Source organism: Artibeus jamaicensis, unplaced genomic scaffold (assembly GCF_021234435.1).
Source record: "Artibeus jamaicensis isolate MK-2021 breed Jamaican fruit bat unplaced genomic scaffold, CSHL_Jam_final contig_432, whole genome shotgun sequence".
In the NCBI taxonomy this organism is placed as follows: Eukaryota; Metazoa; Chordata; class Mammalia; order Chiroptera; family Phyllostomidae; genus Artibeus; species Artibeus jamaicensis.
Window position 1 is genome coordinate 14,158,228 of NW_026521828.1, and position 19,575 is coordinate 14,177,802.

The 19,575-nt window shown below is 41.6% G+C and overlaps 1 protein-coding gene across 1 annotated transcript in view; it reads left to right on the top strand.

The window, feature by feature from the left end:
* The window catches only part of HTR4 (5-hydroxytryptamine receptor 4), a 134,100-nt gene that overhangs the window by 77,336 nt on the left and 37,189 nt on the right, over positions 1–19,575 (top strand). Inside the window, exons 3-4 of the mRNA XM_037161943.2 lie at positions 8,241–8,366; positions 9,996–10,196. Of these exons, the coding sequence (XP_037017838.1) occupies positions 8,241–8,366; positions 9,996–10,196 (327 nt within the window). The remainder of the gene's footprint in view (positions 1–8,240; positions 8,367–9,995; positions 10,197–19,575) is intronic.

Consider the following 19,575-nt stretch of genomic DNA (forward strand, 5'->3'; position numbering starts at 1 on the left):
CATGTCTTTATACATTTTATTATATGTGTATGGATCCCTTCTCATTCTTTTTATAGTCTGCATAATATCTAAGTGTATCAAGTGTCATGATTTAATTAACCACTCCCACATTGGTGAACTTTATATTGTTTGCAAGTGTTCATTCCAGCATTACTCAGTGTGATGACAAACCAGCCATCTCAAGAGTAGTGAGTAGGGCCATGACATGTTCCAACCTAAGCATTTTACCAAGTTCATGCTTCTTACTGGGAGAAGAGTGGACTCTATATAGAAACAGTGGAAGCAGGGAGGCTTGCCATCACCCAGGTAAAGTATGATGTAGTTAAAACAGGTGGTAGTGGGAGAGGAGCTGGGAAAGGGTCAGAATCAGGAACTGCTTCTAAGGCAGAGGGAACAAGATTTGTTGACATAGGTGAAGTATAAGAGGAAGAGACCTGTGAAGAATTACTCCAAGGTTTTGGGCCTGAGCAGCTGGAAAATAGAGGGTGAGGGAGCTCAAGAGTTCATTTGGGAAACGTTAAATTAAGGCATCTAATAGACTGATAACTGAAGGCGGAGCAGGCAGCTGTGGCTGTCCACTGGTCTAAGCAAAGGTAATGGAAAGGCCTCTCTTAGGGCATTGAAAGCAGACTGGAGAGAAGTAAAGAGACCTAAGAGGTACTCACAAAATAAATGAACAAACAAAACAGAAACAGTCTCTTACATACAGAGAATAGACAGAAGGTTGTCAGAAGGTTGGGGAGACTAGGTGAAATAGGTGAAGGGATTGAGAAGTATGGATTGGCAGTTACAAAATAGACATGGGGATGTAAAGTACAGCACAGGGAATATCATCAATAATATTGGAATAACTATGTATGGTGCCAGGTGGGTACTGGAAATGTCAGAGGGACACTTTGTAAAGTATATGATGATGTCTAACCACTCTTACTGCACACCTAAAAGTAATACAACATAATATTGAATGTAAATTACAATTGAAAAAAATAAAAATAATTTTAAAAAGAAATACTCAGAATGAATAATGACAAGTAAATGAGAAGAAGAAGTGGAGTAAAATGCCTGGTTTCTGGCTTGGTTAATTAGAATGATGCTGCTTTCTGCTGAGTGAGAAAATCCAGAGAAATGACTGACTTCCAGTTAAATACACTCCTTGTACTAAGCTCTTAGAGGTCTTTGTGTTTTTATACCATATTCTTTTTTAGACCAGACTTATCTCTGGTCCCAAAAGAGCGGAAGTCATCAAACATGCTTCATAAAGAGTCAGAGAGTTCACAGTCTCAGCCTTTATAAACCACATGGTCTCTGTGTGGCCTATAAAAGTACATCAGCTATATCTTTGTAGTGGAAAGCAGCCGTAGAAAATACATACGTGATTGAGTGTGACTGTTCCAATGAACTCTTACTTACAAAAACAGGCAGGGGGCTGGATTTGGCCCCTCAGCTGATGTTTGGCAGTTCCTGCAGTAGAGCAACACAAAGCAGTTTCTTCTTTTCATCTGAGCATAAGGTTCTTACACTGTCAGAAGCAGGGGTGAGGAGAGAAATCATAATAGTTAGCAAGAGCAAGCCAGGGCCAGAGCTGGATCCATTAGTCATTAGGTCCAGAGACAGAGGCCATCAGTAGGAAAGGAACGGGGAGCAGATTGTTATCAAACTTATGGGAAGTTCTGCTTTTCCTCAAGACCTTATCCTTGAGGTAAATGATTGGACATACTGGAGAGGCCCCGTGTGGTCCACATTTTCCCCTGGGCTGGATTTCTCATAATCACAAGATTAATTTCAAGGAAATGATCAGCCAAATACTGAAACCATGCCATGTGTATTATCCAATGGAAGCCATTTCTGTGTCTGAGGAACATATGGCATCCTGAACAACGTCGGTAAAGGGATATTTGCACGAATGAACCAGAGACCTTACACTGAATCTGTGTATAAAAATACACTGTAAAGAGAAAAATCTATCTCTGAACTGTTTGCTCATTGTCAATTTTGAAAGACTAGATTTCTTAAAGTGAGATTCACCTTGAAGGTACAATTTACTGGCACTTACCATTGAGTATTTGGTTTCCAGGAAGAATTGAAGCCCTGGTCATGAAAACACTGTGAGGCAGTGAGAATTCTCCCAAATGTAGACTTCAGCTTGTCACATGCATTTTGGTGTGGCTTGACATTCAGATATGGCCACAGAGAACAGTGGCTTTGATCCTGATATCCTTTGTATTCCTTGCAGCTTTGAACTTTGTTACACTCTATTCAGATAGATTCTCTTTGGGCTTTGAAGTTTTTCTCATGCCCAATACATGTCATCTTTGAGGCCCTGGAAAAGGCAGTTAGGATCTTGCCACAAGAATTTTCCTCCATGTGTTTACATTTGAAAAAGACCTGACCTCCTCACTGTGCACCGACCCCCTGCCTTCCCACTCTCATCTGCAGGGTCTTCAAAAACAATCCAAAAGAGTTCTTTTAGAACTGCATAGCAACTGTACTATGCATTATTTCTATCCTGTAAGGACTTCTTTTTCTTCTACATTTTCTATAGCCAGCATGTTTTTATAAGGCATTTTAAGCTGCCATCATCAACATTTTGTATACTAAGTGTCTAGACAAAAAAAAAAAACAACCCTTTAGCGTGTCTTTTTTAAAAGGAAATTTATTCAATTTTAAATGAGCACGTTTAACTTTTAGTGGGAAAAGTATTGGACTTACAATCGGAGTGTGCAGGTCTATGACTTGATAGTTGTAGGATCTTACCTCTCTTAACCACGCTGAGCACCCATCTTGTCTGAAAAAAAAGAGCATCGTGATAGTAAATTACATGGTAATTGTGAAGATGAAACAATCCAACACCAAAAAACCTCCTTAGTGTGTTGTTTGCCATATTGTAGGTGCTTGATAAATCAATGTCCAAATCTTCCCACTTTTAAGCAGGAAGTTCCAAACTTAGGAACAAAGGAAAGTGATTTGCAATGAGGGTTAGGGTCAAGGGTATCCCCTTACAATGCTTTATACCAGTACCCTCAAGGTGAGGTCCCCAGACCAATAGCATCAGTATTACCTACGAACTTGTGGGATATAAAAACTTTGGGGTCCCATGCCAGACAGACTGAAATATGGGTGGGTACACCAGTCTGTGTTTTAACCACTGTCACCTCCAGTGTCCCCTGATTACCTAAAGTTTCCTCTAACCCAGGAGTTTTCTGTCACACCATCATGTCAGAGCCCTTGACAGCCATACTGCCTGAAGCTGACTCATGCACCAGCAGCATGAGCATCACTGAAGTCCTTGGGCTTTGTGAGAAATGCAGAACTTCAGCCTTCATCCCAAACCAAAAGCATCAGAATGTGCATTTTACCAACATCCCCAATAGATTCCTGTGAACACTGAAGTGTGAGGGGGTGACTTTGATACACTGAACACAAACCATATTCCTTATTTCTTTAGTTCGTGCACTTGCTTATTGTCTGCTTCTTCAGTCCTGTAAACTCCTTAAGGTGGGGGCTTAGTTTATCTCTGTACTGTTGTATCCCAGTACTTAGCCACATCTCCACAGGGAGTTGGCAATCAATACATATTTGATAAATTAAACATTTATTCTGCCTTCCTCAATTGATCCATGAAGAAACTGAGGCTCAGAAAAGGTAAGTGATATTTCGAAGTTACATGGCTGTTCTGAACAAGGCCAGTGCAAAAAGAAAAGGAAGGAGGAAGGGAAGGGAGAAGGAAGGAAGGGAAGGAAGAAAGAAAGGAGGAAAGGAGGAAGAGAAAGTATTCTGAGTACTGCGTATGTGTGTTCTGGGCGATATAACAAAGCATGGCCTAAAATATCTTTAGCCATTGTCCCTGTATGGTCTTAACAATGATTACTTATTCATAATATACTTTGTCATTTACAGTCCACTTTCACACATACTTTCACTTAGGGTTCTGTGTGGAAATTTACCCAGACTTACTGTTGTAGGTTTTCTTTTATTAAGAACAGAGAAAATGGAAAATAGAACCAACAAGTTTGTGGAGTTTCTTTATTAACGGACCAAGAGATCACTGAAAAAGGAAAAAAAGAAAAAAGTAAACTTTCCCATGAGAGTAACCTTAAAAGAACCTGTTTAGTGGAGTGGACAGAACTCTTCGGTCAGATGGGAACTGTCTGGAAGTGGCTGAAATTCTTGGAGGATGTCAGAGGTAACCCAACGGTCTAACATGGATTTAACAGAAGTGATTCCTAATTTATTTTTATCTTCATTACTGGCCTTAACATTTAGTTCCACAGACATTTCTGCCTAATTAAAAAAGCTCCTTCTGTGGTTAAATTATGCTTGTCACTCAGTTTAAAGTTTAGCTGTTTCTAGCTCCTAATTGGCATGCCACAAATGAACCATAACATTGAACTTGGGGTTCTCTGACCCTGACATTCTCAGTTGGTTTGAAATACACCTTCTCTGGAGCCGGAGATGTGTACCACAGACTCTAAAACTATTTTTTTCTCCTACAAAAGGAAAAGACGTGCAGGGGAAATGGTTCTAATAGTAAGACTCAGCTGATGGACAATCTGTTTTCTAAGGATATGTTCAGACCATTGCTCTCAGACAAGAAGGGGACCTAAAATCTGCCAATCTCACCTGCCCCCAATACAATGTCCTGATATGTGGTCATCCATGTATTCTTTTTATTGTGATGTTATAGATAACATAAAATTTGTCATTAATACATAAAATAACCATTTTAAATGTACAATTCAGTGACAATAAGTACATTCATAAAGGTGCGCAAACATCACCACTACCCATTTCCAGAAATTTTGCATTGCCCCAAACAGAAACTCTACTCGTTAAATAATTCTCCATTCCCTCCTCTCCTCATTTACCTACTTTAGGCTCTTCATATAAGTGGAATGATACAATATTTATCATTCGTGTCCAGTTTATTTCACTTAGCACAGTATGTTTAAGGTTTAATCCATGTGATAGCATGTGTCAAAAATTTACGACTGAATGAAATTTCATAGGATGTACATACCACATTCTGTTTATTTATCTGTTGATGGACACTTGGCTGTTTTCACCTTTTGGCTACTGTGAATAATGCTCCTGTGAACATTGGTGTGTATGTATCTGTTCAAGTCCCTGCTTTCAATTTAATCTATGTTCAGCCTTTTGAGAAACCTCTAAACTGTTTTCCACAGCAGCTGCACCATTTTACATTCCCACCAGCAATCCACAAAGATGCCAATTTCTCCACACTTGTTATTTTTCATTTATGTTTTGTTTATATAGTAGCCTCCCTAATGGTATAAAGTGGTAACTCTTTGACATCAAGGCATTCTTTTAATTTTTCACTTTTTTAGATTTTATTTATTTATTTTTAGAGACAGGGGAAGGGAGGGAGAAAGATGTGAAGAGAAACATCCATCGGTTGCCTCTCACACACCCCAAACTAGGAACCTGGTCCACAACCCAGGCATGTGCCCTGACTGGGAATGGAACTGGTGACCTTTTGGTGCACAGGCTGGCACTTCATCCACTGAGCCTTGTCAGCCAAGGTGGTATCTAGGCATTCTTAGACACTTTCTGAGCTGGGAGCTCAAAACAGCACCAGGAAACTATTTCCTGTTATCCCTACTTGTCAGGAAGTCTTTATTAGCTTGTCTAAAGCTTGCCCTCCTCTGGCCATGATTGTCAACCTTGGTTGCAGTTAGAATCAATTCGGAACAATCCCAATATTAGGCTACAACCCAGGCTAATTAAATCAGCATCTTTGAGGGTGGGCCTCTAACATCAACATTTCTAAGGCTCCTTGGGTCATTTCAATATGCAGTCAAAGTTGAAAACCAACTCAGCTGGAAGCCTGCTCACTCCTCCCACTCCCTTACACCATCTGCAGTGCCTAAAGTGTGACACACCACACCTATCACTGGGCCTTCTCTGATCACCCTGGTGAAAAGTCATCATCCACCTCATACTGGCAATCCCATCCTGCTTTCCTCCTAGACTTTTTGCTATAACATGGATCACCAGCTGATGTTTGATATAAATTCTTTCTATCTATCCATTGTCTGCTCTTTGTTTTGCTTATTTCTCATTTCCTATGACATATAACAATGCCTGGTGCAGAGAAGGTGCTCAGAAAATATTGTTGAATGCATGCTTGCACAGATCTCTTATTTCATATGACAGTCCTTCAGATAGTTAAAAACAGCTTTTGTGTCTGGTACTGGGTCTTCGCTGGGTGAAATCTCCTTTGTGTCTTCAATCAGTTTTCAAAGACATTGAAGAATAAACTTGATTATTAGGAATACAATATGTCTTTCTTTCATTCAATAAGCAAATAATTGAGTACTTTCTAGGTACTTCACATGCCTCTGTGCTACAGATACTATAGAGTAGGCTGTGCCTGACACTGGGAATAGTGCTGGAAGAGGTAAGTAAAGTCTATCTGGGGGTTGGGGGTGGGGATGGGCACAGACAAGAATCAGTAGCAGAAGTCATTTCAGATAAAAATAAATGCTATAAAGGAAATGAAAAATGTGGGCTGTGACACATTAAGTGGGGGTTGGCTTTAATTTGAGACCCGAGGGACAGGAATAAGCATTCCAGGAAGAAGGCGCAGCTGATACAGAGACCTGGAGGACAAGTTTCAGAGGGGCTCTGAGTCGGAGCCTCAGAGAAGGATAAGGAAAAAGCCACTGTCACCACCTTGTTAGATGCTTTACCTCAGTTAACATGCCTAAGGTCAAATTAGTTTGGGGTAGCCACAACACCCTGTGAGGGCTTTTTTCTCATTAAATTAAATCTCCCCTGTCCAATATTTGTACTGTCAATAGTTGGGATTTAGTCTTGGGAGGGGGATTTACATTAACTTACCTCCAATTTCTTCTTATCTGAGCCCTAGCTAAACAGACCATCAATCAGTCAATGAATCAATCAATTAAGAAAAACACCTGTCAGCAAAGTGGAGGGACACTCCAGGTCTTCCATTGCTGTAACAGTGGTTCCTTATTCTAGTCGGCATCTAGTCCTTTGTGTCAGGCCTGGTGAGAAAAGTCTTGGACAGGCCAGAGCCAGGAAGTGCTGGGCTGCTGCCATTTGGGGTCAGCAGCCACATCTTGGTTTTCAGATGAAGGAGCTAAGTAAAGACAGATATTTCTTGATTCTTAGGACCCTGCGGGTCCAGTAGTGGGGCTCACAGGGCAGGCAGACTCTTACAGAGCCAAAATGCTCTGAGAACTTGGTTCCTCTTTCTGGGCCTCAGTTGCTTATATTGAAATGTGAGGTTTGAGGCTGAGAATTTTAAGATTTTTTGAAAGTTCATTTAAAAAGAACTTTTTATTACCATAATAGAAATAAGACATTTCCCCTGCTCCATAGCTTCTGAATAATCTGCAGGCATGCTTTTGTTGATAGAGGACACTCACTTCCAAGTTAATAAAACAAAATGATTTATACTAGGACAGAGGTATTTATAGAATCAGATCAGAGGCCAACATTGACAGGAACACAAATTTGAACTGTTACATTAGGCAACAAAAGAAATGTGGTTTTAGGGCAGCGAAATGAGTTCCTATGTTTATTGATTGGCTGCTGTCTTTCCAATGGACTTCACAGAATCTGAGGCCAGGTCAGCTATGTAAGGACAATCTGCAAGCCATGGCCTGTTCCCAAGACAGTTCACCTGTACACAGCAGCTTCTGCACAGACTGGGATGGGGTCCTGAAAACAGGGTGGCCTTTGTATTCATGCAGACCTGGTTCAATTACCACCATTCATCCATCCAATGCCACCTTTCCTTCATTCAGTAAGTGTGAATGACAAATTGGAATCGACTTTATCAACAGTTAAAACAGGAAGTCCCTGTATCATGGAGCTTACTAGGTGCATAGGTGCACAAAACAGGGATCAATGAAATACATCTCTGAGCACAAGTTGAGGAAGCACAAGCTGATGAAGCACTCTGAAGGGGAGCCACAAGGGCTCTGATGGAGAATAATGGTGCAATCTCAGGTAGTTCACTCATGTGTCTGAGCCTCCTCTTCCCTGTTATGTAAGACTCCACGAAGATATCATGTAAAGTGACAGGTGCACATAGTGGCATGTACTAGGTGCACAATAAATGTGTGTTTCAGCTGTAGAGGGTGAAGTTACCTTCCTGAAGATGAATGAAGGAAAGATGAATTTTCTTGCCGGCGTCTCTGGGTTTCCTTCAATTCTTTGTGTGTGTGTGTGTCTGTCTGTGTGTCTTCCAGTTCCAAGGAGGGTTTTAGGTCAGTGGAGAAGGTTGTACTGCTCACATTTCTCTCGGTGGTGATCCTGATGGCCATCTTGGGCAACCTTCTGGTGATGGTGGCTGTGTGCAGGGACCGGCAGCTCAGGTGAGTCGCATGAGGAAACCTGGGTGGTATTCTGGGCTCCCCGTGGAGAGTTGGGGTCTGAACTTCTAATATCCATTATAATTTGTGATTACAAAAGGGGGAAAATCCATGAGAACAATGCTTGGAAATAGAGCAAGGAAAAGAGATCAGACACAATCTCACAACTCCAACACGACCACCGTAAACACTTAAGTGCGTTTCCATCTTGTCTTTTTCCCTATGTTTAACTTGGCTGGGTTTTTTAGAAGTTGTGATCACTATATGTACATACCATATTTTGCCAGGTATAATGCACACTTTTCTGCCCAAATGTTTTGGAAGAAAATAAGGGTGCACATTATATGTGGGTAGTACTAATTCTGTATCTATATAAATGTTTTAAATTCTTTTATTTATGCTTATGTATTAAAAGTGTAACTCTAGAAAGCAGTATCAATATCTGTATATAAAATAATACCTTGGATCATGCTTATTGGTTTTGCTTCTAAATATAAATAAATAAACATTGAATTAAAAATAAAATGAAAGATATTTTTCCTGAAAGTTTGGGCCAAAAACGTGGGTGTGCATTATATATGGCAAAATATGGTATGTTGAGAGCACATCTAATCTAATTGCTCCACATTATCAGTTAGTTCAGAGAAGGAGTGGCCAGTTACTGACCGATCTAGGATTTAAACCTGGGTCTTTGGCTTCTCCTACTTCATCAGTCTGAACCCTCACTGCAATTAAAATCACCTGGAGACCTATTACAAACTGCTACTGTGTAGTATAAGTACGTCCTGTGCAATATTTGGGACATACTTATACTAAATAATTATTCATTATTAATCTGAAAGTTGAATTTAATGGGGTGTCCTACACTTTATCTGGTGGTTCTGGGGTGGAGGCATGTGTTAATCACCCCAAATTGCTGAACTAGTCGATGTGGGGTGAAACTTGGACACTGATGTTTATGAGAATTCACTGGGTGATTCCAGTGTGCAGCCTGGATGGAAAGCCACCAGGGCATGAAAGGGGATAGGAGATGCTGTCCTGTCTTATGTACTGCCTTCTTCTCTAAGCATGGCATGTGTTAATCCAGTAAGATGCAACAAAGCATAAAAGCACACTTCTGATTGGTGTCCCAAATGTGAGGCACATGGTGGTCAGTCCAAGAGCGGGAAAGAGTAGAGTTTGATGCCATTTGTGAGGGGCACGCCTTGGGAGTTTCCCTGAGAACGACTAGACTGAGGCCTGTGAGACTGGTGGGTGCAGTTAGGCTGATAGTAGGAAGAGAGAGCACCCTGTAGAGAGGCCCTGGGAGTCGCTCCATACACAGGGGTCTCAGATGAGGCCAGTGTGGCCACATGGGAGAGGAGGAGAGGGCTTTGGGTACATGAGGAGTGAGGAGTCTGGAGAATTTAGGAGTGGTTGGACCATGCAGGTTTTTCCAGCCATGTTGCAGAAGGGGAAACTGAATCTCACGGGATATATTACACATTTGACTTTCTTCTCTTTTTCCTCCCTCCCATCTTTTCTTCTTTCTTTGCTTTCCTTTCTACCTCTTTTCTTTCTTGCTCCTTTCTCCCAAACTTCCTTCCTTTGTCCTTCACCCCCCACCTCATCCTTGTACTTTTTCACTCACAGGAAAATAAAAACCAACTATTTCATTGTCTCTCTTGCCTTTGCGGATCTGCTGGTGTCTGTGCTGGTGATGCCCTTTGGTGCCATTGAGCTGGTCCAGGACATCTGGATTTATGGGGAGATGTTTTGCCTGGTCCGGACATCTCTAGACGTCCTTCTCACAACAGCATCCATTTTTCACCTGTGCTGCATTTCTCTGGACAGGTAAGGACAGAGCAACATGCCTAGCAGGGCTCTGGGTTAGAGACAATGGCCTGGTAACTATTGGGGTGTGTCTTTCTTTCCCAATTTGTTAGAAATGAGTTTTAGAGTCTTTAATCTGGTTGTTCACATACTTGTTCACTTTCCAGCCTTTGTGGAGGGCACTCTCAGAGGCCCTGTGGAGAGACAAAGTTTAGAAAGGCCTTGGCCTTGCCTGCAAGAGGCTTATAATGTAGTAGAGACAGGTGCCAGCCACTGGGTTTACTGTAGAGCTCACAATTGTACACTGGTGTCATGAATCAAGTTCTGAGGGGGCTGAGTACCAAGAATTAATACATCTGCCTGGTAGGCAGCAGAGGTGGTTCTATGTTTGAACATGACCTTCTCTTGAAATTGTGCTGTATCACAATTTTAGGTGTGTATTTAGGTATGTCCCGGCGACTATGGAGACTCTTTTCCAGGAAGTTAAAGATCATAACAAAATTCCCCAAAACCCAGGGCTAGCATTTCATTCTGTTGTATAATTTTGTTCTTTTTCTTCACATTTGGCTTCAGGAAGCCTAATGATTTTCATCTTCACCTCATCTGTGGAGATGTAGGTATTTTAGTTGTATCAGTACTTTTTGTTGACTAATTCCAGCTCTTGTGGATCTAAAAGTAAAGGAATAATGCAATTCAAAAGTCAGAGGATTACCCAAACATATGCAGCCAGCACTGCCATATCTTAGGGGTTGGTTCTCAAAGGAAAGTGTGGTGTGCAAATCACATTATCAGAATTACCAGGGACAATTTCTCACTGTCTCTTGAGAGTCCAACAGACCATTTTTTCCTCCTGTCTTGGGATAGGTGACTGTTTCTTTCATTGAGGAACAGGAAAATAGTTGACTAAAATCAAAGACTGTAGTATATATAAAATGTGTGCCATTCAACACTAAAATCTGAGTCTCCCAGAGAATTACTTGCACTCTGAGAAGTCCTTAGGGACTGAGTCCAGCTGGTGGAACAGCAGATCCATAGCTATCCCATGGGACAAGTGCTCAGTGATTGGAATGGCAGGCGTGACAGTCTAGGTTATATAAAGTGTGCTTGCTCTCCTCTTTCTCTCTCATTTTTCTCCCTCTGCCAAGAACTTGTAGTTGAATATGTTTAAGTTAAATGTATGTATAATGAGATTCCATCTATAACTAGAGATAATGACATTGATAAAACTGAACGGTTGGTTGACAGCTAGACCAGCTAAATAGTGTGTCACAGTTTGACATTTGTGTTTATTAGCTTGTTTATAATAATCTGATTTTATTATGTGAATGACTTCTTAAGACAGTTGGTATATACTGTGTGAAAGTTCACATCAGAAAAAAACACAAGGTAAAGAAGTAGAAAACACATAGACATCCTCCAGGGTAGCCTGCATGTGATCACTGCTCAAATGCACTTGGAGAAGGCAAAGCTGAGGGATCAGGGCAACTGGAGGTGGCCTCAAGATCTGGGCAGAAGCCAGGAGAAGAAAATGAGCCAGGTAGAGAGTGAAGAATGGAGGGAAGAGTAGAATCTCTTTCTGACGTAGAGTTCACTCCGGGCAGCTCTGACAGAAGGGCTAAGGTTTCCTACATAGATTTCACTTCAGAGTCCTATAGTAACTGTCAAGTACTTTTGAAATCATGAAATTTTTCCTGAGTTGTCACGAAGCAGTATGGGCTGGTCATTAAGAACCATCTGCTTCAGAACTCAAGATTTGGTTCAAATCCCAGATATGCCCATGTTTAGCTCTGAGATTGGTGATAAGTTTGTCAAGCCTTTCTGAGTCTCAGTTTTCTCATCTCTAAAAACGGGGGCAATGACACCTATGTTAGAGGGTTGCAGTTAGGATTAAGTTAGATAATGAGTTCAAGGCATAGCACTGGCCTAGCTGGCAGAGCACTCAATGTTAGTGGATGTCAATTTCAGTTTCTCTTAACAATCCATGAAACTCACCATCTTTCTTACCAAACTTGGACCTTCTTCTCAGTGAATAACTCTAGCAGCTGCATCATTCAGAAACTGGATAGTTATTCTTAATGTGCTTTTACTTTATCCCCTACATTTAAATAATAAGTCCCATTAGTTTTCCTTCCTAAACAGAACCCAGTCTGTTTCTCCCCATCTTATCCTAGCCCACACTAACACCATCTTCCACAGAAATCACTGCGGCAACCTCCTGATTGTTCCTCAACACCTATTTTATGCCTTTCCAAGACACTTGCCTCTCACTAGCTCTCACAGTCATCTTTGAAAAATGCAGCTCTGATCCTGTCTTTCCTTTGCTGAAAACTGTTCGGTGGCTACTCATTACATTGGGGATCAATACCAAAGTCCTTGGTCTGTAGGGTTTTGTGCTCTTCCCTACGTCCCAGCCTCATTTCATGCTTTTTGCCAGCCTTACTTTCTGGCTGCAGCTACCTTGCCTTCTTCTTCCCTTTTCAGTGCTCTGTGCTCAGCCATCTTGAGACGTGGCTCCTCTCTCTGCTTGGAAAGTTCATTTGCGCCCTCCTCTCCTGTATGCCTTTTAGACCTTAGCTCAATCCTCTCTGGCCTATAGAAGTCCTCTCTGATCCCATCAAATCCATTCTCCCTGGAGACCTTATCATTAAAACCACACTTAATTTTTCTTAAATGTCTCTGCTTCCCCCAATGGGAGAAAGCACAAGCATATGAATAAAGACAAGGTCCCTGCCATAATGGGACTTACCTCTTAATGGGGGAGATTGATATTAACCAGTAATTATGTAAGTACTGATTTAGGTATTTGGTAAACACTGTTGGACAACTGGAGTGTTCAGCATATTCTCTTTTTGAACAATGCTGCCAATAATTGCATTTTCTTCTTTGATAGTGGACATCAAACACTCCAATGCCAGGAGTAAAATGGAGTCAAATGGTTTTGTTTTTCTCTGTGAGCCTGGGTCACTTGCCAGTTGTTTCCCTGTCCCAAGAGTGGTATTTCATTGGGCTGGAAGGTCCACCCTGGACATTGCAGGGCAACAATTTTAGCCTAGTAGAGTATGATTCTATTTATCACCTAGCTTTGTTTTTGCTGTGTCCCTCCCGTGACAGGTGAGCTGGGCCAGACTGGGGCAAAGCACAGAGTAAATGTCTCAGTGAGGTGCAATGCCATCATTCTTCTTGGGACTCCTGGCAAGGTGTCTTGTCCTCCCCTCTAGAGCTGCCATGAATCTGCAGATATGACTCATAAGGGGTAGTGCCTGTTGAGCAAGAATGCTCCCTGTGATTCCTAATTCCACCCAGATGGCAGACCCCTAGATCAAAGCAGAACCTTATGAAATGAAACAACTTTTCCCCAATGGCCATTCTCCATCCACAGTATTCTGGGTGTTTTGAGAATTGAATCCTATCAATGAAAGCTATTGCCTCATTAAAAATAACTTCCAAAGCATAATTAAAACTCATGTATTCCATAGCATGGGTCATGAGAGGTCAAAACTGCATTAAAGCATAAAGTACCATTGCTTATTTTAATTTTATTTATTTATTTTAATATATTTCATTGATTATGCTATTACAGTTTTCCCATTTTCCCTCTTCACTTTCCTCCACCCTGCACACCCCCTCCCACCCACATTCCCCTCCTTTAGTTCATGTTCATGTGTCATACATATAAGTTCTTTGGCTTCTACATTTCTCATACTATTCTTACCTCCCCCTGTCTATTTTCTGCCTACCATATATGCTACTTATTCTCTATACCTTTTCCCCCTCTCTCCCCCTCCCACTCCCCTCTTGATAACCCTCCATGTGATGTCCATTTCTGTGGTTCTGGTCCTGTTCTAGTTATTTGCTTAGTTTATTTTTGTTTTTGTTTTAGGTGTGATTTTTAATAATTATGAGTTTGCTGTCATTTTACTATACATGTTTTTGTCTTCTTTTTCTAGATAAATCCTTTACTATTTCATATAATAAGGGCTTGGTGATGATGAACTCCTTGAACTTGACCTTATCTGAGAAGCACTTTATTTGCCCTTCCATTCTAAATGAAAGCTTTGTTGGATAGAGCAATCTTGGTTGTAAGTCCTTACCTTTCATGACTTGGAATACTTCTTTCCAGCCCCATCTTGCCTGTAAGGTTTCTTTTGAGAAATCAGCTGACAGTCTGATGGGAAGTCCTTTGTAGGTAACTCTCTCCTTTCATCTTGCTGCTTTTAAGATTCTCTCCTTATTTTTAATCTTGGGTAATGTAATTATGATGTGCCTTGGTGTGTTCCTCCTTGGGTCCAACTTCTTTGGGACTCTGTGAGCTTCCTGGACTTCCTGGAAGTTTATTTCCTTTGGCATATTGGGGAAGTTCTCCTTTATGATTTGTTCAAATAACTTTTGCACTTGTTGCTCTTCCTCTTCTCCTTCTGGTACCCCTATAATTTAAATGTTGGAACATTTAAAGATATCCAGGAGGTTCCTAAGCCTCTCCTCATTTGTTTGAACTCTTGTTTCTTCATTCTTTTCTAATTGGATGTTTCTTTCTTTCCTCTGGTCCACACCAATGATTTGAGTCCCAGTTTCCTTCCCATCACTATTGGTTCCCTGTACATTTTTCCTTTATTTTACTTAGTGTAGCCTTTATTTTTTCATATAATTTGTGACCAAATTCAACCAATTCTGTGAGCATCCTGATTACCAGTGTTTGAATTGTGCATCTGATAGGTTGGCTACCTCTTTGTTGCTTAGTTGTATTTTTTTTTCTGGAGCTTTGATCTGTTCTTTTGTTTGGACCTTTTTTTTTTTTTGTCTTGACATGCCTGTTACATAGGGAGGGGCAGAGTCTTAGGTGTTCACCTAGGTGGGGTAACACGCATGGCTGCATTGTGATGCTGTATGTAGGGTAGGGGTCCGAGAGGGAACAATGGCGCTTGCTCCATTCTCTGCCGGATTTCAGTCACTTCCCCTGCTTCTCCCAAGCAATTGGGCCCTTCTGGTGCTGATTCCTGTGTGGGAGGGTTTGTGTACATTCTAGGACCTGGTAGGTCTCTCCAAGGAACTCTCCTGTGATCCTGGGAGTTTCTCCCAGCACCTCAGTCCCCACAGGTGTTTCCAATCAGTAGTTTGAGGCTTTATTTCCTTGAGCTGGGGCCCTGGGTTGTGCAGCCCATCCTGCTCCTCAGTTTCTCCTGGCTTATCTGTGCATGAATGTGGGACTGCGAGGTCCACCAGCCTCCTTGCATGCTGCGCCCCTCCACAATCCACCGCCTTGCTGAGTCCGCCAGCCACCACTTGGCCGCTCTGCCCTGGCTGCCTGACTCCACCCCTCCTGCTGGTCTGGATGGATGTTTCTTCTTTTACTTCTTGGTTGTCAGACTTCCATACAGTTCAATTTTCTGTCAGTTCTGGTAGTTTTTTGTTTTTAAATTGTTGTTGTCCTTCTTTTGGTTGTGTGAGGAGGCACAGTGTGTCTACCTACACCTCCATCTTGCCCAGAAGTTCCCCATTGCTTATTTTAAAGCTAAGGTTCTGTAGTGAGTGAAAACCAACTATCTGTAACAGAGTAGTCATATAAAAGTGGAATATTCTAATGCAGCCATTAAAAATCATGAGGAGAGGAGGATGCTGGGAAGATGGCGACGGAGTAAGATGGAGCTGATACTAGCTCCTGTACTCATGGGTGAAAATCCTGGCAGATCTATGGAGAAACAGCACAATAAACCATCGGTTACCCAGCATTTATGAAATTAAAAGACCAGAGATTGTGACCGACACTGAAACACCAGACGGCGGCAGAGTCAGCTACTGGAGCTGGGTCTCACGCGGCCCCTGTGCTGCCGCCAGAGCAACAGGCCTGGGAGCAGGGGAGTCAGGTACGGAAGCCGGACACTCCAAGCCCCTGTGACGGTCCTGGGGACAGAGGAGTCAGGAACCGGAGCGGGGACACCCTTGTGCCGATGCCATAGCTACCGGCCTGGGCAACGGAAGGGTCAGTTGCAGGAGCTGGGACACCAAAGGCCCCTGTGACACCACCATAGAGACAGGCCTGGACCCTGAGGAGCCAGCTACGGGAGCCGGGACGTTCGCGCACTGCCCTAGCAACGGGACTGGATGCCGGGGAGTCAGGTACAGAAGCCTGGACACTCCAAACCCCTGAGACAGCCCTGGGTGGCAGAGGATCCCTCTACGGGAACTGGGACTGTCTCAGCCCCTGTTCTGCTGCCATAGCGATGGGACTGGACACTGGGGAATCAGGTACGGGAGTTGGGACTTTCTAAGCCTCTGTGCCACTGCCATAGAGACAGGCCTAGACGCCGGGGAGTCAGGTACGGAAACCGGGACACTCCAAGCCCCTGTGACGGCCCTGGGTGGCAGAGAGAGCCAGATACGGGAGCCGGGACATTCCCAGCCTCTGTGCCACTGCTGTAGTAACGGGCATCGGTGCTTGAGGAGGCGGCTACTAGAGCCGGGACATTCAGCAGTGGTAGGGGACCAGCGTAAGTGTAGGTGGAGACTAAGAACATCAAGAAAATTCAAGGAGTCTGCACCACTGAACTTCACAAGGATCATACCACAGAAGTTTACACCATAAAACCAGTGTTTCAGAACAGATCAATTTTGGAAGCAGAGTCTAACAAGAAGAGTCTCAAACAATGGGAAGACAAAAAAAACAATCCCCAAATGAAAGAAAAAGCAGAAACTTCAGAAAGAATGTTAGATGAAATAGACGCTGATCAACTATCAGACAGTGAATTCAAAGCACTGGTTATTACGAAGTTCAAAGAGCTCACAGTGAACTACCAGAAACTACAGGGGAACTATAATGATCTCTCTGCAAACTACAGCAACATCAAAAAGGAAATGGAAACTATCAGCAAGAGAGAAGAGGAAATGAAGAATACAATTTCCGAATTGAAGTACACAGTAGAAAGTTTCCAAAGTAGGATAGATGAAGCGGAGGATAGGATTAGTGAGTTGGAGGACAAGGTAGAAAGCATCTCACAGAAAGAGCAAGAAAATGAAAAGAGGCTCAGAAAGAATGAAGAGGGATTAAGAGAAATGCAAGACAATATGAAACGTAATAATATCCGAATAATAGGAATACCAGAAGGAGAAGAAGAAGAACAAGGGATAGAAAACGTATTTGAATGAGTAATGAGAGAAAATTTCCCTAATTTGATAAGAGAAAAAGTCTCACAAATCCAGGAATCACAGAGAGTCCCAACCAAGAGGAACCCAAGGAGGCCCACTTCAAGACACATCATCATCAAAATGGCAAAATTCCAAGACAAAGAGAGAATCTTAAAGTCAGCAAGGGAGAAAAAAGAAATAACATACAAGGGAGCCCCAATAAGGTTAGCTACCGACTTCTCAATGAAAACACTTCAAGCAAGAAGAGAATGGCAAGAAATATTTCAAGTAATGAGAACCAGAGGCCTACAACCAAGGCTACTTTACCCAGCAAGGCTCTCAATCAAGATAGATGGCCAAATAAAGAGCTTCCAAGACAAAAGAAGTCTAAAAGAATATGCCTCCACCAAACCAGCTCTACAAGAAATACTAAAAGGACTGCTTTAAGGGAAGGAAGGATAAGAGGGAGACAGAGAGGAACACAGGTACAAAAATGGCAATGAATAAGTACCTATCAATAATAACCTTAAACGTAAATGGATTAAATTCTCCAATCAAAAGACACAGAATAGCTCAATGGATAAGAAAGCATGACCCACACATATGCTGCCTACAAGAGACTCACCTCAGGACAAAAGACCATCACAGACTAAAAGTGAAAGGCTGGAAACAAGTTTTCCAAGCAAACGGACAAGAAAAAAAAGCTGGGGTAGCAATTCTCATATCAGACAAAATAGACTTCAAAAAAAAGGGCCATAAAGAGAGACCCAGAAGGTCATTTCATTATACTCAAGGGAAGAATCCACCAAGAAGACATTAACATTGTAAACATATATGCACCAAACATAGGGGCACCCAAATATATCAAGAAAATCTTAGAGGACTTCAAGAAAGATATTGACAGCAACACAATCATAGTAGGGGATTTGAACACCCCACTATCAAAAATGGACAGATCTTCCAAACAAATTATCAACAAAGATATTGTGGCATTAAACAACACCCTAGATGAAATGGACTTAACTGATATATATAGAGCCCTTCATCCCAAAGAAGCTAAATACACATTCTTTTCAAATGCACATGGAACATTTTCAAAGATAGACCACATGATAGGACACAAAACGAGCCTCAAATAATTCAAGAAAATTGAAATCATACCAAGCATCTTCTCTGATCACAAGGGACTGAAATTAGAAACCAACCCCAAAGAAAAAAACCCAAAGCACCCAAAAACATGGAGACTGAATGGTATGCTATTAAACAACGAATGGGTCAAGAATGAAATTAGGGAAGAAATCAAAAAGTTTTTGGAAACAAATGAAAACGAACACACAACAACACAAAACTTATGGGACACAGCGAAGGCAGTCCTGAGAGGGAAGTTTATAGCAATACAGGCCTACCTAAAGAAAATAGAAACATTTCAAACAAACAACCTAACCCTACGCCTGCAAAAACTCGAGGAACAACAACAAAGACAGCCCAGAGCAAGCAGAAGGAAGGAAATAACCAAGATTAGAGCAGAATTAAATGACATAGAAACTAAAAGCACAATTTTAAGGATCAATGAATCCAGGAGTTGGTTCTTTGAGAAGATAAACAAAATAGACAAGCCTTTAAGTAGGCTCATCAAGAAAAGAAGAGAGAGGACACAAATAAACACAATCAGAAATGAAAAAGGAGAGATTACAACTGATACCACAGAAATAGAAGAGATTGTAAGAAATTACTATGAAGAACTGTATGCCAAGAAATTTGAAAACCTAGGGGAAATGGACACATTTCTAGAAAAATACAATGTTCCAAAACTCAGTAAAAAAGAAGCAGAAAATCTAAATACACCAATAACAGCAAAAGAAATTGAAGCAGTAATCAAAAAACTCCCATCACACAAAAGCCCCGGACCAGATGGTTTCACAGGAGAATTCTATAAAGCATTTAAGGAAGAGCTAACCCCTATTCTCCACAGACTATTTCAAAAAATCCAGAAGGATGGAAAACCCCCAAATTCTTTTTATGAAGCCAGCATCATCTTAATTCCAAAACCAGATAGAGACACAACAAAGAAAGAAAACTTCAGGCCAATATCGCTGATGAACATAGATGCTAAAATCCTCAACAAAATATTGGCAAATCGCATCCAACAATATATCAAAAAGATCATACACCATGATCAAGTAGGATTCATCCCAGGGATGCAAGGATGGTTCAATATTCGCAAATCAGTAAATGTAATACATCACATAAACAAAAGCAAAGACAAAAATCACATGATCAT